General features: G+C 40.9%; 1 protein-coding gene across 4 annotated transcripts in view; it reads left to right on the plus strand.

The window, feature by feature from the left end:
* The window catches only part of IGF1R (insulin like growth factor 1 receptor), a 266306-nt gene that overhangs the window by 222820 nt on the left and 20231 nt on the right, over positions 1 to 23255 (plus strand). For 3 of the 4 annotated variants that reach the window (XM_044979704.1, XM_044979706.1, XM_044979707.1), the window contains 11 exons: positions 486 to 653; positions 866 to 1070; positions 8261 to 8547; positions 10218 to 10354; positions 11626 to 11785; positions 12933 to 13038; positions 14714 to 14784; positions 16640 to 16869; positions 17236 to 17346; positions 20385 to 20544; positions 21409 to 21538. In XM_044979704.1, the coding sequence (XP_044835639.1) occupies positions 486 to 653; positions 866 to 1070; positions 8261 to 8547; positions 10218 to 10354; positions 11626 to 11785; positions 12933 to 13038; positions 14714 to 14784; positions 16640 to 16869; positions 17236 to 17346; positions 20385 to 20544; positions 21409 to 21538 (1765 nt within the window). The remainder of the gene's footprint in view (positions 1 to 485; positions 654 to 865; positions 1071 to 8260; positions 8548 to 10217; positions 10355 to 11625; positions 11786 to 12932; positions 13039 to 14713; positions 14785 to 16639; positions 16870 to 17235; positions 17347 to 20384; positions 20545 to 21408; positions 21539 to 23255) is intronic. The other variant, XM_044979705.1, reaches the window with a different exon arrangement.

The following is a 23255-nucleotide window of genomic DNA, read 5'->3' on the forward strand; positions in this document are numbered from 1 at the left end:
CTTTGCATAAACAAATTGCTTTTATTTAGAAAGCAGCAACTAAAAAATACGAGACAGTGCTAGTCATAAATTGAAACTTTCTGGATTACATGGAGTAAGGAAATCAGAATGTCATTTAATAGTCTACCAGGGCATGGTTCCATACTTCAGGCCAAGTTCTTTGGTCATTATTCAAGCAGTATTCCCTTTGGAAATTAATGGGAGCTTTGTTGGTTTAAGGATTGCAAAACTTGGCCCTTAGACATTAAGGAAAGTTGTTGAGTACATCAGATCACTGCTGTAGGGAGGTGGCTTTTAAAACATTCACATCTGTTAGCCAAGGGGAGTCAGCAGCATTCTTCGTTCCCTTGAGGTGGGACGAGCTGTTTTTCGGAGTGATGTACAAAGCAGTTAATTGAGGCATTGTTTCTCAGCTTTTTATATTTCAATGAGTTGTGTGTAAAAATGCCTATTATCTTTTTTTCCTGTTCCTTTTCCCATCCTAGTACCATCTATCCCACTGGATGTTATTTCAGCATCTAATGCCTCCTCTCAGCTAATAGTGAAATGGAATCCACCCTCTCTCCCCAATGGCAACCTGTCCTACTATATTGTACGGTGGCAGCAGCAGCCTCAGGACAGTTATCTTTACCGACATAACTACTGCTCCAAAGGTAAGGGAGCTGAAAGCAGTTGTGTGAAAATGCCTGAGATTCATACCTGTCAGTCCTCATTATTCACATGACCAGCAAATGCAGCTGCAGCTACCTATTCTCTGATGTTTCTGTGAATAACAGCCAGTATGGGGGAAGGGTGAACATGGATTGTTAATACACCCACTGGCGGTAAGGGAAAAAACCTCAACATCTGGTCTTTTCTTTTAAAGATAAAGTCCCAATTCGGAGATATGCTGATGGGACCATTGATACAGAAGAAGCTACCGAACCCACCAAGCCAGAGGGGAGTGGGGGAGAAAAAGGACCTTGCTGTGCTTGCCCCAAGACAGAGGCAGAGAAGCAAGCTGAGAAGGAGGAGGCAGAGTACCGGAAAGTCTTTGAGAACTTCCTCCATAACTCCATCTTTGTGCCCAGGTAATAGAAAGCTGGATCTTTGCTGTCTTTATAGGTGGGGACTAGTGGTAATATCATTTCCTGGGGCCCTTGATATATACACATGGAAACATTTTTTTAATCAAACCATAAGCACATAAACACTGCCTCATGTAAGGAGAGAGGTGACCTACAGTCTTTCTATTTCATAGCTTCTTTTCCTCACTGATTTTTAGCTCTCTCCCTATTTTAACTAATCATAATAGTCCTTACCTACGTTTGTCCAAGAACCTTCTTTGTGGTTGCTCCTTTGTGGAATCAAAGGTCATGTAAAAGTTCTTCACCTGTAAGGGTTTCAAGGATGATCAGCCCACGGCAGAGAACTGGCTTCAAACCTGTTTTTTTCTCTAAATAGCCTTTTAAATGCGTAGGTGTCATAGGTCTCACCCCCACTTGGAGCTGTTGGGCTCCAATGTGGGGACCTGACTTGGTTTCCCTCTAAACTAAAATCCTAGTTTAGATCTAGTAAGCTGCCACCACTCAATCAGGAAATGTGGATTGAGACACAGTCCTTCCCCAAAATCCTAGGGGATTCCAAGAGCCCCAAATCCATGGAGTTCTTACACCCAGGAGAAATAAACCATTCCCCCTGCTTCCTCCCCCCTCCCTTTTCCTAGGAGAGATACCGGGATCTAACTACAGAGGGATACCTCCCCCTTCTCTTTCCCTGAGAATCCACCCAAGGAAAGACCAAACAAGTCCTTAATAGAAAAGAATTTATTAAAGAATAAAAAGAAAGTAACTTGTCTCTGTAATTCAAGATAGAACAATACAGGGTCTAAGCTTATCAATCTCTGGAGAGAATTCCCCCTCCCCCTTTCTCAGTAAAAGCAATATCAGCAAACAGGAATAAAGCATTTCCTTTAGCAAACACACAATTGCAAATATAGAAATCAAATCATAAGACTAATTCGCCTTTCTAATTAATACTCACTATTAATTAGTAGAAACTACTCCAGGAGAACTTGGAGACATGACTGTCCTCTCTTAGATCCAAAAAGAGCTCTCTCAAAGAACACAGACAAAGGCTTCCCTCCACAGAGATTTGAAAAAATCTTGTCTCTGATTGGTCCTCTGGTCAGGTGGTCATCAGGTACTGCATGTTAACCCTTTACAGGTAAAAGAGACCTTAACCCTGATCTGTTTGTTTATGACAGTAGGTAACTCATCTTGAAGATGTATCTGGTTTGGAAATTAAAGGAATATTGGGGCCTTGCAGAATTTGAAATGGTTGTCGGTTCTAATTTGTCTCTGCACTAATTAAGGAGAGTGTCTTGGTTTCCTGGGCTTTGACTGTAACCAAGAATTAAATGTACACACTCTTTCATGATAAAAGGTGCTGCTTACATGTTAAGTAGAAACATATCCATTAAGCTCCGTTTTATATGGCATCATGGAGCAGGTATTATTGAATTCATCAGTGGTTGTGATGCTTGAGTTTCTAAATTACCTCTTTTGTAAGCTGTTTTTACTTAAGATAATTGGATCACAAGGCCAGCATACTGTGTGTAGCTGTAACACTACTATGTAAGCAGTCAGCTTTCAGCTTTGATCGTACATGTAGTCTCATTCTCTCTCTTGGCTGGAGAGGAGTAGGTGGAGTTGGCATTAAATGGAGCTTCGGAAAGTGTTCAGGTGTGGTCTTCATGAAAAAACAAGACTGAGTGATAAGTTTGAGAACAAAAAAAATTTCTTTAACTTGTAAAGATCTTATTTAAGACACTTAGACTGTGTAAGGCAGTGAGGAGCCAAATTACCGATCAGCGTTACTCAAAAGAGCCACAGTAGTGTGAATTAATTGTTTAATTTGACTCTCTCTATAATATTCTCACAGCAAAAAGACTGACCAACTAGTCTACAGTTGTCAGAGTAGCAGCCGTGTTAGTCTGTATCCGCAAAAAAAACAGGAGTACTTGTGGCACCTTAAAGACTAACAAATGTATTTAAGCATGAGCTTTCGTGAGCTACAGCTCACTTCTTCGGATGCATAGAATGGAACACACAGACAGGGGATATTTATACATACAGAGAACATGAAAAGGTGGAAGTATGCATACCAACAGGCAGAGTCTAATCAATTGAGATGAGCTATCGTTAGCAGGAGGAAAAAAACTTTTTGAAGTGATAATTAAGATGGCCCATAGAAGGTGTGAGGAGAACTTAACATAGGGAAATAGATTCAATTGGTGTAATGACCCAACCATTCCCAGTCTTTGTTTAACCCACAGTTAATAGTATCTAGTTTGCATATTAATTCAAGTTCAGCAGTTTCTCTTTGGAGTCTGTTTTTGAAGTTTTTTTGTTGCAAAATTGCCACCTTCAAGTCTGTCACTGAGTGGTTAGAGAGGTTGAAGTGTTCTCCCACTGGTTTTTGAATGTTATGATTCCTGATGTCAGATTTGTATCCATTTGTCTACAGTTGGTTAATAACATAGTAAAAGCATCCTGATTGGTTAATAATTAAATCACACAATGTTTTAAAATCATGTGCTGCAGAGAGCCACAGGAGACACAGTAAGGAGCCTCAGTCTGAGCATCACTGATGTAAGGACTTCAGGGCAGGGGCCATGTTTACCTGGGAGGTTGTACAGCAGCTATTGCAGTGGGTCACTGACCTTGATTGAGACCTCTGTGCACTACCCCAGTACACATAATATTGCCTCTTGGTGGAAGTGTCTAGTTGTTGTCCTGAACTGTTGTTGATTTACTCCAGTTTTGTGTGCACTGCTGATAAGTTAGCAGACCAGATCCTGAAATAACCAGTGGTTGTGTTAATCCTGAGCAACACCTTATGATGTAAACAAATTCGGACTTCGGCCTACTGCACGACAGGTTTGGAAACCACATGCATGTTATAAATTGCCTGAAGTGACATGATATTAGTTTTGTGGAGGAAAAGTATTTTTCCATTTAACCAAAGCTTTCAGGCATTTGAAACATGACATTCATTTTGTCTGATGGTAAATTTTCTAGGACTAATTTAAAAAAAGAGAGAAAAGTAAACCTTGAACAGAGGCAGGAACAAATTGCTAGCAATCTTTTACATGCTGTAGATTTACCCAGTTTTAAAACTTAAATGGGAGCAATTCATAAAGAATGTCTTCAATGTTTTCCAGTTTTCCCCCTACTCAGCTTGCTTTCATAATGGGTATGTTTTTCTTTTCAGTGATTTAACAGCAGGATCAGATAAGATATAAGACTTGTAAATAGCTGAGTTAGTTAAGTGACTTTTAAGAAGTCTGAATGTCAGGGAAATGTGAGATTATGACCTGGTGAGATTTCTCCATAGGACAAATCTGAGCAACTTCTTACTTGCAGATGTCTATTTTTTTTTCTTTTCTTTCCCTGAGGGAGAAGTTAATTCATGTGTCAACACAAGCCTCATTAGAAGTGTATTATGTTTCCAGCTTTCTACCTGGGTCTTGTCTGTCTTTGGGATGTTATGAAAGAAGCACAGCACGTAAATAGAAGGGTCTGACCGTGCGGTTTTCAGGCTGCTTAAAAACAAATACATCTGTGTCGTTACATCATCCTGCCCTGGCCTGTTTGTGATTTCTAAAGGGCCCAGTGTACAGCATTGCAGCAGGAAGGGTAGGGCTGAGACAAGATAATTTTTATTGCTTTTGGAACTGCGTTTACAGCACTGCAAGAGCCATTACTCTGCAGCTTTCCTTTTGTTTTCTAGTGGTAACCGAGTAACAAGCAGCATCTGAGAAGCTGTAACTTAACAATTAGCACATAGTCAGAGACCTGGGCTGCACTTAAAAATTAAATTAACATAGCTACAATGCTCTGGGCTGTGAAAAATTTCACACCTTTAGCTCCGTAGGTAGGTCAACATAATCCCTGTCTAGATATGGCGATGTTGACAGAAGAATTCTTCCATTGACCTACCTACCTACCGCTTCTTGGAGAAGTGAATTACCTACATCAATGGAAAAAAACCCTTCCATCGATTTAGGAAGCGCCTATGCTATGGCACTACAGGGGCAGAGCTGTAGCATCCTTGTGCTGCTGTATTGACAGTAGTGTAGACACATCCTAAGAAGGTAATTAGATTTTGCACTGACATCCATTTCTTTTAAAGATCTCCTTTCTCTTTTCAGTGATTTTATTTTCTCATTGTTTGTTATCCCCTCCTCCCTATGTCAGAAAATAGATGGATTTACTTGCCTTTTCCCCCAAGACCTTCCTTTATTTTTGGCTGTCTAGTTTCTTGGGTACTAATTTTTTCCTCGTTTGGGTGTTCCAGCAAAGTCGGCAGCTTCTTGACAGAAAGTCATTGATGTCAAATCCCTCAGTATTTTAGTTATGTTTGCCTTGTGGTTAATATGTGGGTCTCTGTCTTTCCCTAACGTGACTGTATTTTTTTGCCCACGCGTTCTGTGTTTTATTCTCTTTTTCAAAGTAAATGTAGGACCGTGCTTTTCAGACTGTCAAAGAGCGAATCTTAACACATCCTGTAAACATGGTGGTAGGTAAGGTCACTCCTTCTGGTTGTTTGATGTCAGGATGTGTTCTTGCATCAACACATGAATTTGTAGTTTACTTCCAGTCTCACTGCTTTTTGTCACAAGTGCAAATGTTCTCTAATTCAAGAGCGGGGATCCTTGTTCTTTTATGCTGGTCCAAAGGTTTATTCTCTGCAGTGAAATAAGGAGATGAACGATGACTCTACCAAAGCACAGCAAACAGGCCTAGTGACTTCTCCAGTGATACTCGTTGTCAAAGAGACGGTGTGTGTGCTTTTGTTTGCTATGAAATTCTCCCATTTCATGCTGTAGACTTACTAAGAGCTTGTCGCTACCAACACTTCGTTCACAGCAAGCTGGGATGTAAATCTACCCTGTACCAACCTGCCATGCATTACGTCACCATGTGGCACCTGCTGCCACCTCGCACTAAGTTACCTAGTGTGCCGTGATCTACTCAGCTTTGAAATGGGAGTAGGTCAGAGCACACTAGGGAATTTCTAGAGCACGGCAGCAGTGTGTCCATGCAGCAATTTAGCACATGGCAGGCTAGTGCAAGGTAGATTTGCCCCGCAGTTTGCCTTTGGTCGTATAGACAAGCCCTGAGTTGAGTTAATCACGTGGGGCGTGTTGCTTGATAACACAGGTAGTCCTTTCCTTGTCTTCATACTTGTGCTACGGTTTGCCTGCCTTATATATGCAACCTGAGAGTCATTAGGGTTTTGGAGAATCTAAGGCCATGTGTACACTAGTACTTGTGTCGGCAAAACGTTTGTCACTCAGGGGTGTGAAAAGAACACTCGCCGAACCCCACAAGTTTTGTTGAGCTGGTTTTATTATGTTGACGCAAGAGCTCTCTCTCATCAGCATATCGCGGTTACACGAGTGCTCTTCCAGAGGCGCAGCTTTGCCTTGGCCTTAGTGAACTCCTTACAAATTTCATCCAGCCTCTGCCAATAGGTTTCAAAACCGAATGTGCCCACAGTTGTTTGGCATGTAGCTCTGATGAACTCTTTGATATGGCTGAATGTTCTAAGACTATTTATTTCATAGTGAGCTATTTCTCTGATCTAATATGTTTCCTAATTGACGGGGCACTTCTTCCGCTCTTAATGCCCACTCCTTGATTGGGAATGTGTTGAAATCATTGCCTCACTGTAGTAATTTGATATAGACCCAGCACTGACCTAGTAATAGACGATCATTGTGTAAGTGGTATAATGTGAGGTATGGTACAATGAAGGAAATATTTCTGGTGTAGATTCTTCCCTGATTTCTCTCCCCGCCACCTCACTCTTTCGGTGTTCTGTTAATTCAAATCTAAATCAAGAACACTTGATGGATTAGGATTGGAGCATTTGAAAACGGTCATCCTGTTTACGTGGTCTGTGTTCCTCTGTAGAACAAAGACCCAAATCCCAAACTGAAGAACACGTGACACCTCTGATGTGTAATGGTGATGTGTGACAGCTAGATTCATTCTATCGTGTACACCGTGTCTCCATGTTGACAACTATACTAACAAAAAAAGGCCTGTCTGCACTGCCAATTCTAAAACGTGAAACAACAGAAACTGCAGGATTGTTGCAGTAGATCACTCGTTGTTTTTTAATTCAATACATAGATTACTACAAATGTTCGTTTTATTTCCATAGTTCCATAGGTGCACGTGCACTTTACAGACAAAATTAAAAAGCTCCCTTTTCTGGGACACATACATACTATTTTCTATATCTTTTAGATGTCCTCTGTTGTGCTAATAGAATGCTCATGTTCCTTTGCCCACCACTTCCCTTTCAAAATGAAGAAGCTGTTAACAGACTTCTCTCAAAAGCCAAACATGTCCAGTGACTAATTGTTGCTAGTAAAACACAGAACAATGCAAGAAAACCAGTGTCACTAATGTACACTGGTTAACTTTAGCTCTCATTCTGTGTTGAGATGCTCCTTGGGTTGCTAATTTGCAAAGCTGCTTAGTGGCCTCATTTCAGTGCACACCTGCACTAGATGGTGCTGATTTTTCTCAAATCATAAGGTTTGTCAGTTAGAGACCTCATTACAGATAGGTTTGAGAAATGGTGGGGAAATGACGTCCGTAAGGGCACACCTGTTATCTTCCACAGTTTTTAGTTTATCCCTGGTTTGCCTCCTCAACACAGTAAATTAAGCAGCCTTTAATTGCTTTCATCCTAACCAGAAAATCAAAAACTGGACCTTGGAGCTGTACAATTCATATCCTTTCAGATTTTTGTGGGGGGAGCTTTTTAGACCTGTACCATCTGATTTTATTCTGAGCCTCTAAAGCAGGCTTCAGCATCACCATCATTAACTATGGATCCGGTTTGCTCATGTTACAACCTTGGGCACATTTTTGCCATTCAAAACATTGACCTCAGTGGGGCCTGCACAGTGGAAGGTTGTGCATGTTTATCTTGGGTTAGAACTTGAGCCTTAGACAGCTCGGGTCTGTTTCCAAAGCAGTCAGAAATGGCATGTGCTGAACATATAGTAGATTCAGATAAAGAATGAAGTCCATCTAGTGGCTTCCTTATTCTTTCATTTGTATATTCTGTCTATCTGTAAGCTGAGTAGATATGTGTTTTCTGACTTAAAATTTTCTCTGCCTTCCCTGACCATCAGTTGAGAAGTTTAATACATTAAAACGACCTGTTTCCACATATTGCCCTTTGTTCTCTGCAGACCGGACCGGAAGCGCAGGGATGTGTTCCGAATCGCAAACACCACTCTTGCCAGTAGGAACAAGAACACAACGGTGCCAGATCACTTCGCCAATGTGTCTGATGTGGAGGAGAGCGAGATGGAATATCCATTCTATGAGAGCAAAGTGGAGGGCCGGGAAAGGACGCTCATCTCCCACCTCCAGCCTTTTACTCTTTACCGTATTGATATTCACAGCTGCAACCATGAAGCAGAGACACTTGGGTGCAGTGCTTCCAACTTTGTCTTTGCAAGAACCATGCCTGCAGGTACGATCTCCAGAGTTTCAAACTTTACATTTCGTTTTCTGGGCAGTAAAGTGCATCTTAGATACACACAGGGAGAGAGAGCTTTGAAAACCAAATATAAAATAGGGTTTTTTCAGGATTTTTTTTTTTTTTGGTGCAAAAAATAAACATTGTTTTTAATGTGAGAGTTATGTAAAATGTTATCTTACTGGATCAACACCTTCTATTAGTCCATAAACTCCAGGGTCCAGCTTTGGCACTGCTCACTGCTGCAGAGGAAGGCAAATAATCCCCATTGTCTGCCCAGATAACTCTGCAAATCTGTCGACAGGTGCAGGGAGGGAGTGGAAATGGTTTCCTGAGCCCCTAGGACATCCTGATGCAGGAGGATTGAGTATACCTTTCCTGACATGCTGTAGTCCATAGATATTTGTTCGCAGTTTCTAATCAGTTCACTTTGGCCTGGTCACAGATGTTTGAGTTTTACTTGTGTGAGTGTTTGCCATGAAAACAAAATGTTTCCTCTGCCACGGAATGCTAGTGCACTCCTCCAGTCTGGGACTGGAAACAATATTGTGTCACTTTTCATGACCAATCGCACACAACTAGCCTATCTCAAATAAGGAATACTGGGTACTCTCACAACTGTTTGCAATCACTGGAGTAAGGCTTCAACTTAGACAGATTGCTCATCTCCTGAGAAGAAAAGACCTTATTTCAGTATAAACCCATATGCAGCCATAACTCCAGATGTCTGGTTTCTTTTTGATGCAAAATGGTAGTGGTTTGGCTTTCTGGAAGGAAATGTTATCATAATCCAGAGCCAACCATTGTCTGTACAATGCAGAGGTATTGTTTATTTCAAGTAAGTAGGAAAATCCATGAGCTCAGGGAAAAGGAAACAAACATTCCTAAATTCTTAGCCTGTGAATTCTCAGAATTGAGGACCTTTGTGATCATGTGGGCTTTTGAACCTAGTGCATATATTGCTTGACTGGACCAGTATTCATAGTCCCCAGGCAGCCTGCTGAATAATTTCGGAAACCAAAAGCACTGGGGATAAGGCAAAGAGCACTGATGTCTCTCCATCATAAGCTGGGACTGCACACATTGCAGATACTGTCCCTACACTGACAATCCAGACGCTGTGACAGTGGAGCCTGTTTTGACCTCCGTGCAGACCCCAACCTGTGTCTGTGTTTCTGACAAGCCTCTGTCTGTGCATCCTGTGACGTGGACACTATACTGCAAGTAGCTCTGCAGAGATGCAACACCTAATGCTGCTACTTTGGGCCTTCTCCAGCCATTAGATCAGAATGACTTTCACTCACTACCATGGAGAGTACTGTGGCGGTCTGAAGAAAGAACCAGTCACTACTATACTAAGTTCTTCAGCCTGTACTTCATATTAGATCACTTACTTATTGTGTCCTGATGTTTTTAGGCCTATGCACTGCATCAGCTGTAACAGTATTATTCAGGCAATACTAATCTCTCCAACAAGCCTTCAAGTGCTTACTCCTTGCTCTCTGGGGATTTGAACAGTATTTATTGTGCTGTTCTGGCGCCTCTGGAGTAGTTAGGAATTTTGTTTTTTGATCTCTTCACCTAGCTTCGTCCAGCAGTTGTCTCAGATTCAGACAGGCTGCAGTGCTGTTTGCGTTACATCGACTCTTGTAATTATTTTGTAGAAGGAGCAGATAACATTCCAGGAACAGTAACGTGGGAAGGCAAAGAAGATAATGCCATCTATCTGAAGTGGTCAGAACCTGTAAGCCCTAATGGATTGATACTGATGTATGAAATCAAATATGGGCAGCACGGAGAGGTGAGGATTGGTCAAAGACATGTTTGTTTGAGGGAGGAGGAGGGGTTCTGTTGGAACTAATGTCACGTGTAGTTTGTTCTTTGTCCGGTCAACTCCGACCAGCGTAGAGGGTCAGACTGATTCAATACTTGGATGGAAGTCCCATTGAAATACCCTGGTGTGAATACAGTAGTCTTTTCTTTGTTTTGTTTTTTGAATCGGTATTTATTGAACGGCTTAACACACGGTATAAGGGTCTCAGCGACTTAAAGCTGAGGTCCTGGGCACGTGTGGTTATTGAAGCTCATGTGCTACGTTTCACAAGACTCAGAGCATTACCTTCCAGTGCCCGTGCTAAATTCATCTCCTACATTAGTAAGCGTTGGTGTGCATTGTTTAAAAAAAATTATTACTTGATTTCATTCTGGATGAGCCCACATTTTCTAGGTGGGAGGGTGATTTTTGTTTGTGTAAAGTTTGTAGAGTGCTTTGGGATCCATGTGCCTAGGAGATGCTTTATTAATGAGATCACTCATTTTAAAGAAAATAAAAAGGACCTTTAGGATTTAATACTTAAAATACAACTAAATTTTGTATTCCTCCCATGCTTTCCCAAATTTCCCCCTTTTTAATTCTCCCGTTAAGCTGAATACTTTTTAAAAAAAATAAAGGTGCTTTGCTTTTTATGGTAGACTTTGATATACTTATGAACAGTTTTTAATACTAAATAGTACAGATACAGCACAGTGGTCAGTATTGATGTAACAATTCGTTATTTGCTAAAGCAAAATAAACAAATTTTTGCTATTTGCTAAAGCAAAATAAGCAAATTTGTAAGGGCAGTCATTGTATAGCAACAAGTTTTCCCTTTATTTTAATAGTGCTGTTAGCAGCAGCGTTCATCCAAGGATTTGTAGATACTGAGTCTTGCAACATATCTCTTGAGACAATTTCTAAGTATTATGCCAAATTTACAGGTGGGTGAAGATTTAAGTGACTTGTCCAGCAGCTGTGGCGGTACTTGAAATAGAAACAAGGAATCCCGGCTCTCAGTCTCTATTTCTAGCCAATATGTTACAATCCTTCCCTTGTTTTATTTGCTTTTACCATTGTTGGATTCCAAATATCCTTAAATTGCACAAAGGGAGAACTGTTCTGATTTTAGTTGAAAAAACAAGTTTAAATCATGAATGTGATGCAAAGCCCAGCAAAATCTGTGACCTTACTGAGTTCCTGACAATTACAAGTATAAAAATATTTACATGTAGTACAAGCCGTTCTTCTTCTTTCAGGAGAAACGGGAATGTGTTTCTAGACAGGAATACAGGAAGTTTGGAGGAGCCAAACTAACTCATCTAAACCCTGGAAACTATTCTGCCAGAGTTCAGGCCACCTCTCTAGCTGGAAATGGATCATGGACTGAACCAGTGTCTTTCTATGTACAACCCAAACGTAAGAGGAATTTTATAGGTTGCGTCAAACTATCTATGGTTACTAACTTACTTCCTGAGTTATCTCACTTATTCCTGTTGTTTGCATGCATGATTGGGACTTCAAACATCCTTCTTAAGTTCTCCATATACTTCCTCAGTTGTGCATGTTTCTGTGGGAGCTGTTCTGCATTCTCTTCATTGGAAAGTGCATATGAATGAAAAGTACCTTTTGAGACTAGGTCCTGTTCTGTTTTGCATGTGTATACACATGTATAGGCTAGTGTGTCTACAGATTAATAATAGTAAATGTTGTCCCTGTGGTATACTAATCTTGGGTGAAAATGTACTGCTAGGAATAATCATGCAGCAGTATTATGAATTGGAATCTGGAACCCATGTGGTAATATGGAATACCTATCGCGTGCATTAATGTGATACAAGAAGCCGAGTTTATTTGCATGGAACTTTGTTACAATTTCATTTTTAGCTGTTTTATTCCTACTATGGAACTCAAGTGGCATTTTGACAGAAGATCAACATGTTGACGCAAGAGGAGGTAGTGATACTGGAAATGAAGCAATTGTTTACCAATTTGTTTCTGTGTAAAACACGTTCCACCCAGTGCTTTTATGGCTACCATAGACATCTCATCTTATTCTTCTACATCTGCATGTCTTACTTTTGTTTCTGCTTATTTGCAAAGCAGATACATTTATTTCCCTCAATATAGCCAGGCAAAATACCCATGTGTCCTCTTCTCCCATTTGTAATAAAACAAATTTTGATAGAATTTTGAGGTGAAATTGGAGCAACAAAATATTTGTGTGCATGCTGTCCTTATATATAGATGTGTATATATAGATTTAAAAGGATAAGCATGCATTAATCATTTAAAGAAGAACATCAGACCATAAACATACCTAGTCAAACCAAAACTCAATTAAACAGAACACTGCTCTTTTACAATCTTAATGCTGTCCTCTTTCTCAGATTTCTGATTCTCTAGTCATTTATTGTTAGGGAATCTTCCTGAAGAAATTTCTACATTTCAGATAAACTGAATTTTCTCATTTTGCACTATGACAATATCTTGTGTAGGCTGAAAACGCTCATGGTGGTAGAAATTCTATAACAACGGAAGAATTCTGTTTTCTTGTCTATTTCAGCGGCAGACTATGGGAATTTCCTGCATTTGATAATTGTGCTCCCCATTGCGGTGCTGCTAATCGTTGGAGGTTTGCTAATAATGCTGTACGTCTTTAACAAAAAGAGGTGAGATCTTGCGTACACTCGTGAATAAACTGGGAGGAAATGTTCATTTTGAACTCAATGCCCAAAGGGAAAGTTTGAATTTGAAACCAAAGCGGTGTTTGGAGGACCATACAGGATAGACTAAAGCAATTTTTTCTCTTATCCGGAGATGATGTTTCAAGTTACTAATGAGCATCTGTCTGCTAAGGGAGTTGTGGAGAGGCTTTTCATTACCATGCTGAGCTTGAGAGGAAGGAAAGTTGGGGTGGGATGGTCTTTTGGGGATGTATCTCCATTGGGACAATGATAGCAAAAATAGAACCTTATAGTCTCTGGTTTAGCCAACTATTTGAATCACTTTGGAAACCACAAAACCTTATTTGCTGGACAGATTATAGTCAATCCAAGTGAACATACTTGGTATTTCATATCTCGGTAGCCTCTTCACAACTGCTGAACATTTTTTAATGAAGAAAAGGAAAAATTAGAATTTGCACCAACGTTTAAATAAGCTTTGGCTGTTTTTTGCATGTAGAGATTTACGTTAATCCCTTCTCCCACCTCAGATATAGAGGCACTCCTCGGACTTACGACACAATTGGTTCCTGAAAATTGCGTCGTAAATTGTAACTCGGAACCGCAATCCACTCTATTGCGGGACCGAGCGTCATAAAGTCGAAACCAATTGCCGTAAGTCGAATCAGGGTGTCCATTCAGAAAAGTCGTAAGTGCCGTTGGTCATAAATCGAACATTGTAAAGTCAAGGACTGCTTGTATTTCCTGAAAATGTTTACCTTCACTTTACACATAGCATTTACCAAATCTCTATCTGTACCAGATCGATAGTTTTTAGTGGCACTGTTTATTCTGGCATTATAGGTTTGCTGATTAACACCCCTCTCTCACCCAACCTTTATCTTGTACAAACCTTGCCAGCTCATCCCAAGCCTGCTCCAGCCCAGGGAATGAAATGTTTGGTCACGTTTGCAGAGGCTTGATGATAGTTTATTAATCTGCCAGAACTGGACCATAAAATAGGTTGCATGTAGCATGTTTCCTAAAATCAAGACTATCCCAAACCCACCTAATCTCCTGCAGGTTGGGAAGCATGGAGTCCCAAGAGTGATCCTGAGCACAAATCTCCTGCATGGCACATCATCATATAATCAGTCCTGGGGGAAGAGCTTTTGGATACTTTTCTAAAAGATATGCTCTAGGAATCATTTTGGGGAAGTTGCATGGCCTGTGTTATATAGGGGGGGTCAGACTAGATCATAGTGGTTCCTTCTGGCCTTGGAATCTGTGTTTACATTCACCCATAAAAAGAAATGTGAGAACCTAGCGTGTTACAGCCTTTCATATTCATTCTTCATTCTGGTGCAGATATGGTGTAAAGAGGACTGGAACAGAACTGGGGAAGGGGGCTGGGGAGGGAAGGGGTCTCCCATGAAGACTGTTCAGGCCATTTTCTAAGTTGGTATGGCCCGTGTTGGCATATGCAGGTAGAACAAGAACTCGGTTAGATTAACAAAGTCAGTTCCTCTCTCATCTTGTCCGAAAACCCCTCCACATGCCACATGTAAGAAGCAACAGGACAGGTGGTGGAGCAAATAGTGAAAAAGCCAAGGAAGAGGAGGATTGGAAATGTTAGTTGTGTTTTTAAGGATGAAAAAAAATACATCTAATGTTTTAACAGGAACAGTGACCGACTAGGCAATGGAGTGCTTTATGCTTCTGTGAACCCTGAGTACTTCAGTGCTTCTGATGGTAAGTGTGGCCTTGAGCTTCTGATGCTTTTACTTTAATATATTCTGTTGTGTGAGATCAGGTCAAGCCTCATTTTGAAAGATGCAGAGATATAATACCACACAATCAACCTAAATCTCAGCTTGCTTTACCTATATTACTCTCATATCGATAGTCTGTCAGTGGAAATGTATAATGCCACCACGGTTAATAAACTGAAACAATATTTTTAAAAAGTTTTTTTTAATGTCTTCTTGCAGTTTGTTCAGTCAGTCAAACTAGACAGAGCAGTTTCACTTTTGGATTCTCATCCGCTTACTGTTCAGTTGTTTTAACTGCAATGAAAAATAATTCATGAAAACCTCTCTTTGATAGTGGGCTATATAAGCCTCTGATGTTTTAAAACAAACCTAAATACTAAAACTAGTTGTTGTTACTCCTTTATTAAACTGCGGGCCCTTCGAATTTGTAGAACGATAAGACAGTCAAAAGATGTTTCACATTTGAAGATGCATCCACACACTTCTGTGAGCCATCAGACACTTCACGGGTGGAAATTGTATGTGGAAACAAGTACATATGTTAACATTGTGTTCATATCCTGTAATATAAAGAAAGAGGGTTGTTCTCTAGCTGATGAAACAATTTTTTAGTGCTAGTTTCAACTTGATTTTATATAGTTGTAACTGTTCTTAAATTCTCATCTCAAAATATAGCAAGATATTTGTATTCTGGTAGCACCTAAAAACCCAAGTTGAGATGAGGACCCCATTGTGCTAAGCACTGTGCCATTGGACAGTGAGATATAGCCCTTGCCCCAAAGTCAGATACTGTATTGGGCTTTTAGGGCCCCCTCTGTCCCTTTTGTCGTGTATATGCCCTGCAGTTAGGGGGCTGAGGGACCTCATCTTTTAAAGATGGGGAGAGGTTAGAAGGGGCATCATAGTGACTGCCGGTCATGACTTTAAAATAAATAAATAAAATTGAGAAGTCCTGCGTCGGATTTAAGTTCCATTTGCTTCAAGTGAAATATTTGCAGCTGTAAGTAGCACAACCCCTCCCCCCTCCATAAGAAACCCCATCAAGATTTTCATAGAACTTGAGGGAGCCAATTTAAAAAAAAAAAAAAAAAAGATTTCTGTAGCTCTAGGCCAGGGGTCAGCAACCTTGGGCACGTGGCCTGCGAGGGTAAGCTCCCTGGTGGGCCGGGCCGGTTTGTTTACCTGCCGTGTCCGCAGGTTCGGCCAATCGTGGCTCCCACTGGACACGGTTCGCTGCTCCAGGCCAATGGGGGCTATGGGAAGTGGCGCAGGCCGAGGGATGTGCTTTACAACTCATGTTTTGTATACTGAATTTGCACAGAGTTGTTTCCTAGTCATTTTCCATTATTTAAGCACCATAGTTATGCTTCCTTTTCTCCACCACAGTCGCCATCCTTTAAGATTTGTGTATCCTTTAGGCTGGTAACAATCAAGTAATCACAATCCTAGATAGAACTGACACTGGCCATGAAATTGACGGCCTCTGCTAAAGGTCATCTCAGGCGAGCTAGCTTGATAGTCATGATGGCAACACAAAGCACTGACATTATTAGGGACTGTAGCTTGTTCCTTTGACTGCTACGGCTGGGGTTTCTGCAAAGAGGGAAGAAAAAATCTTGAGTCTTTAGGTGCTATATAAAAACCTAAGGTAGGTAAACTGTCTGGGAAAGAACATGGAAACAATTGCATATGTAGCTTGATACTTATGTCCTCATGCTGTGTGCATTTTGCTACTCATAATTCATGGTTGGGGTTTTTTATCTTGAAGCCACAAGTCTTCTCCCCATTTCCACAACTATGTGTGGAATATCATTGTCTGTTCTCTCACACTCTAGTGTATGTTCCGGATGAGTGGGAAGTGCCCCGTGAGAAGATCACCATGTGCCGGGAGCTTGGGCAGGGCTCTTTTGGAATGGTTTACGAGGGAATAGCTAAGGGAGTGGTGAAGGACGAGCCAGAAACTAGAGTGGCCATCAAAACTGTCAATGAGTCTGCAAGCATGCGTGAACGGATAGAGTTCTTAAACGAGGCCTCAGTCATGAAGGAGTTCAATTGTCATCATGTGGTAAGTTGCTTGAAATTGAGCATAGCTTCCCTTAACGTAACTATAGTTACTGGCATGATGGTATCAGGTGCCAGGCTTGATTGACTCCATGATACCAAGAGTCAAGACCTCCTTAAGGCAGCATGCTAAAGGAAAGTGCTTCCTCATCACACGGCTCTCACGATGTGCGTCATGATAATGCGTTAATAGGAATGGCTGCTGCCACAGAGTTGGGATCAAAATCTTTTTGAAACTCTTCCCAAGATTTGTGGGTGTTGGTTCCAGACAGGGGCCACTCCCAGTTAATAATTGGGCTTTTAATTGGTTAATAATTTCCCCAGTAATAATTAACATATCTGCTGGGTAATCTTAACTTTTCCCTTTCAGGTGCGGCTGCTTGGAGTCGTCTCTCAAGGCCAACCAACACTGGTTATCATGGAGCTCATGACACGCGGGGATCTCAAGAGTTATCTGAGATCTCTGCGGCCGGACACAGAGGTGAGCATGTAGGTTGGGGTTTTTTTCCTCCACTTGCAAGAAAAGGTAATGAGTTCAACACACCAAACTTGCCCATGCTGTCAGTCTCCTGCCTTGTTGAGAGTAGCTGTCCTTGTCAGTGGTTTCTGATGTAAACCTTCCTCCCGAACATTGGCCCAGTTACGTGTACTGGCTTGGCACAGCTGCTGAGCCTCAGTGGTCTGTGCTTTAGTACGCAATACCCCTGGCTTTCTGATGCGTAGGTTAGCAGGTTTCTGCAGACCTTTTTGTGTGTCTCATTTTTATCGTATCTTCTTTCCTCCACCCCATTTATTTTAAAGGTTGTGGGCCTGTCTTTGTTAAATTACACATTATTTAAAAAGAGACCATTGCAGAAATCCAGGACTAGCTCCAGTTCACTCCTCGTGTTAAAGCCAACTGGTATCTTCATTGTGTCCCATAATTTCCCTCATTCTTTTTTCTTTTTAATCTGTGAACTAAGTGTGGTGCCTAGTTTACTTGCCCTGCTGGCAGCTAACCTTCATTACTAGCTATAATAGGAGGCCAGTAACTGAGCAATCAGCTTCATCAATTCATTGCTGTCTTTTCCGGGGTGTTCATGCCCAGGGCTCTTCAGAACCTTCTCTGAGTTCCTGCTACTCTTTGCTCACTCCCCTGTGTCCAACCTGTGCCTTTAAGGAGTTAAATACTTATACAGAATGAAATTTATCTTCTTTCTCGCAATTATCTTTTTTTCTCTTTGAGCTCTGTTAATGAAACTCCAGCTGTTCTGTGATCTGCTGCTCCTTATGCCAAAAGAGCTGTTTTCATGGGGATAGTAGAATGTGTACAATAGCACACTTCTGTCCCACCTCTGTGTCACTAAGTGCCTGTTTTTCAGGTTTGAATTAAGTCTTCTTGCCTAATCTGACTCTTGATAAAGCTGCAAAACAGGACAATCATTTTAAAAATGCACAAGCAGGGTAATTGCTCTTGGATGAAGCCCTACATGCTGCCCCTTTGTTTTTGACATAAATTATGAATGAGCACTTTGCAATAAACACTAATATTTAGTCATGCTCATGTTTAATATTCAGCCCTGTCAGTCTAATAGATAAAATCACTCACGTACATTACAGGGTCCGAAAGGTTAGGAAAGAACGTTAGAGGTCACTTCCTGCTCAAATTAAAGTTGGCCGTGTATAAAACGTGCTCAGCACTTTTCTGTGACCCTCAATTTCACAATGCAGCATTTGTGATGTAAATAATTTACAGCAACAGAGAGCAAACACCTGGTTTGTGTAAATGAAACTTAGTGTAAAACGAAGGGCATTTTATGAAACAAAAGGCGGGTTCTTAAAAAACGCTGTTCTGTACCCCATCATTCAATGGGAATGTGGATTACATGAAGATTGGGCTAGCTTCTGAGCACTGAGACCAAGGCTTTTTTATCAAGGTACAGGTCCTGGGTCATATTAGAGAGCTTATCAAGAGCGAAAGAAACGAAATTCAGTAGACTTTGGAGACAGGGAGCAGTGATGATATAAACAAGAGAATGACCGAAAAAGAGTATTGCCTAGTTTGTTTTTCTCTTCTGTATGCTGATTTATTGTTCCCCCAACCTTGAAAAGTGATTGCTGCGAGCGGGAGGTGCTGGGACAGAGAGGGGAAGTTGCTGATCCACAGGGCTGCTGGCAGGCGGGAGGCGCTGGTGGGGGGGTGGGGGAGAGCTGATGGGGGGGCTACCGGCCCACCCTCGTTCCAAGCCCCTACAGCCAAACAGCGCTGTAATCAAACATTGCGCAACTTTAAATTAGTATGTTTCTCTAATAGATCAGCAATGAAACAATGTTAACCAGGACGACATTAAGTGAGGAGTTACTGTATCTTACAGTGCTTCTCATACTTAACTAATTGTTCTGGAGAGATGCAGTGGATTGGCTCCTTCCTGACTTACTGCCACAAGTTCTTGAGCCACTGATTTCACCACACAGTCATGGCCCTTCCACAAAGGGTTCCAGCTTACATTGGCCCTTGCTGTCAGTAGGGTATAATGATTGCATACCTTCAGATGGATGAATTTTTCCAGGTTTCCTTAGATCCATCCCTGTAGGTCCTTTGCTGTGAGAGCTGTTCCATTTAGGAATTGGGGAACTTGGAAGGGTTCCCAGAGAAGGAGTGGAGAGACTCATAATGATAAACATGTGACACACATTTTGAAAGTGCTGAACAATCATAATAAACCCAAACACCATCAACTATAGATAAGTATCATTAACACACCCACCCCACCCACACACACAGTGAAAGTTTTTAGTGATTTGATCTACTTTTTCTGCTCAAGAGTTCTGCCTTCTACTTTCCTGCTCAACCCACTATCCAACACTGCTTATCTTGTAGCTGGAGGTATAAGTCTTAGTCAAATTTGCACTGGCAGATGTTAAACCACAGTGTGATGTGCTGAGGTATATGCAACCATCTCAAATGTTGCCTTCCAGCATAGTACAGCTAATAGCTATGGTAGTAAAAGCTGCATATACCTTTAGTTGATCATGAGCAAATCTATTTTATGAAAATTATCTGAATGGCTTTTTTTCCCCTTTTGCAGGAATATGTAAGTAATTCAAGAGGCGTCACGTCAGGAGAAATAATTTAACAGTATCTTGTAACATTTTCTGTTTTGTTTATGCTGATAGTAGCGCACTCAGTATAGAATTCTGAAGTAACGCAAGAAGGTTATTTCTTCAAACTTTTAGGAGAACTTTAATAGCAAAAATGACCAGTTTAAAGCAAAACTTGTTTGTATTTCCCAAAATAGAATGTGCTGCTATACAGGAGCTAATTGTAACCAAGCTTTATGTGGGTGGAGAGAGAAGACATGATTTTCCCACTAAGCAGATGCTATGGTCTTCATAATCATAAGTTTTTGTTCAGACTGGTCCTGGTGTCGTGTCAGACTGACTTCTGCTGATCTGATTAAGAAATGCATGTTGCAGTTTTTGAAGTGGAAACAATTTCTTCCCTTCGCCTCACACTTCTGTCTACTTATTCTTGCTCAGAATAACCCAGGCCAGTCTCCTCCAACTCTGAAGAAGATGATTCAGATGGCAGGAGAGATTGCTGACGGCATGGCATACCTCAACGCCAACAAATTTGTGCACAGGGATCTCGCTGCAAGGAATTGCATGGTGGCTGAAGACTTCACTGTAAAAATTGGAGGTGCTTTTTCTTTCTTTGTTCCCCACCCCTTAAACTCAGATGAAACGGGAGTATAATCCTACGGTTAGCATTGAAAAAGGCACCTTAATTTCCTTAAATTGTTACTAAGCCAAGTATTTGATTCTGGGGGATGAATATGTTCCACCTGAGGACTCACTTAAATGTGCTCATAGTTAAGTCCATCTGAGTTTTCACTATCAGGGATTTGGTCCAAGTTCAACACTTACCTACTTGAGCTTTCTGGGAAGGAACAGCATAGTCTTTCATGAGCTCTGAACTAGAAGATATGAAAGGAAATTGAATTAGCTTTTGTGGGGAGAAGGGGTTTATCTCCAAAAAATGAAAACCACTTGAAGTCATGAGATAAAAGTGATTTGGTAAAAAGTGCAAGTTTCTTCTTGGATTTTTAGGGGGAAAAGAATCAGAGTTCAGCATACAAAGAGCCCAGCTTGTCATCATGTAGATATATTGAAAAAATAATTTTGCTTATTTTATCTCGAGTGTGAATTTGTGATAAACTGAACGTGATAAACTGAAGGCACTGGCCAGAGCTGTCCCTACAGTAGGCAGGAACTGTTCTTGCTCTTCCATTGAGCTGTGCAATGCTAGCCCTGACCCTACAGTACTCCTAGAACTCCTATAAACGCAATCACTCAAACCTACTCATGACCCAGTTCTGTTCCCAGAGAAATCAATGGGAAGATTCCTGTTGGTTTCAGTGAGAGTGAGACCAAACCCTGAGGTAAACCATTATGCTCACAAATACTTTGTGTTGAAGCAGTGATTCTTGGTTGGGCAAGTTCTTTGGGACATGTTAATTATCCTGGCCTGTAGACACATGCGTTTTATTCCCCTATCTTCCAGATTTTGGCATGACCAGAGATATCTACGAGACAGATTACTATCGGAAAGGAGGGAAAGGTTTGCTTCCTGTCCGCTGGATGTCCCCAGAGTCACTGAAGGATGGAGTCTTCACAACACATTCAGACGTCTGGTAACAAAACAGGGGCTTTTAAAAACAGTTTAGATACTCTTCTTCTAGCCTCCATCAGATTTTTATGGATAAAAACAAGCACCTAAGGTCTACTAAGTCTTCAAAGGCTCTGCTTTTTCCCCGCCTATTTTACTGACCACGAGTCACTCGGTTTATGCCGTCCCCATTGCAAATTGTCCATCCAAAACCCTTTATCCCATATTCTGTTCTCAGATGCATGCATAGCTCTCATTAAAAGGTGTCTGTCTGAGACTGAAGGTATAATCGGAGATTGGAGAGGATATGTGCTTCCTTCAGGGATAGGGAATCAACCACTCACAGCAAAAATTTGTGGCCTATTGACTACACTTACCCAGAAAAGCAACTTGGTCATTTCCAGTCCTCCTCCTCTGAGAAAAGCATTGAAAGGTGTCAAATATACACTCAGATTCTTTGACCTGATTCTTATCAAATTCTTCTTTGTACGTATCTCTGTTTTCTTACATAGCAAGTACAGAAGCTAGAGTGCACTGACCTATTCTTTGGAATCATCCGTTATGTATTTTCCCCTTTAGTTTTTTCATACTGTTTCACTCCAATACTACAAGATCCTTTAAAGAAAAAAAATTGCATAATAGCCATGCCCATGAAGTTAATAATAGAGCTGTACAGGGGAAATCAAAATATGCCTTTTAGAAAAAAAATACTCTGGGAATAACTTTTTTTTTTCTTTCTCAAAAGTTTGAGGATAGGTGCCCAGCTTCTGAAAGTAAATGGAGGGCTTGGCAAGATTATAATATGTACTGGCAAACCTACATTTCTAAGTCTTTCTTGTTTTCTCTGCCTTCCTAGCAAGAAGTTTTACAGCTGGTGTGTTACAGAATTGGCAGTTGATTGTCTCCAAATGTCTGGAAGTTGGTAGAAAAATTATTTAAGTAGTAAACTATATGGTTTTTAAACAGCTTGGACGTTTTGCAGTCAGTGGATTGCAGTTCTACGCAGCATCAGCTTTGAGTGAAAGTTTTATCATTGAAGTTATGACAAAGGAAAGCAAGAGGGGTTTTTTGGCATAGTTAATAACTTCTTTATAAAGCTACTAACCCTTCAACCTATGAAAATGTGTATTGCTTAGAAATGACACAGACTGAATCCAGCCAAATCCTCTAACTACTGTAGGGAAAAGCAATCACTGTAAAAGTTAAATTTGCCATTTTAACCGCGTGTTGTTATTGTACATGCAGTAATAGTTGCATTCCTATAGCACCTTTTATTACAACTTAGGTACATAAATAGCACCCCTGAAAACAGCCTCCTCTGGGTAGAGGATGACAACCAGCTAACATGATAAAGGAGTGGATTGCTAGCAATCTTACTCTTATTACACACAAAAAAAAGTATTTTGGGACCAGTGAAGGCCTCACAGAGTAGACAGAACTTCAGTTTAATATATTATCCATAAAACCTAACCACACCGAACCATCTGGAATTGAGCTGGTCTAGATTGAAGAGCAGAGTAACATGATTTTGACCTATTCTTATTGCCAACCAATAATTTCTAAATCCACCAGTGGTTCTCAGCTGTCACTTACATCAAGGACTGACTATAGTTCATCAGTTCTTACACCTTGGTAAATAAATGATCCAGCTCATTCCACTTGCTTAGCTTTTCTCTTTAAAACTACCACGTAAACTGCATATTGCTTGAACAAAACCCAAATGACAGACAAAAATTCTAGAC

Source organism: Mauremys mutica, chromosome 11 (genome assembly GCF_020497125.1).
Source record: "Mauremys mutica isolate MM-2020 ecotype Southern chromosome 11, ASM2049712v1, whole genome shotgun sequence".
Taxonomy (NCBI): domain Eukaryota; kingdom Metazoa; phylum Chordata; order Testudines; family Geoemydidae; genus Mauremys; species Mauremys mutica.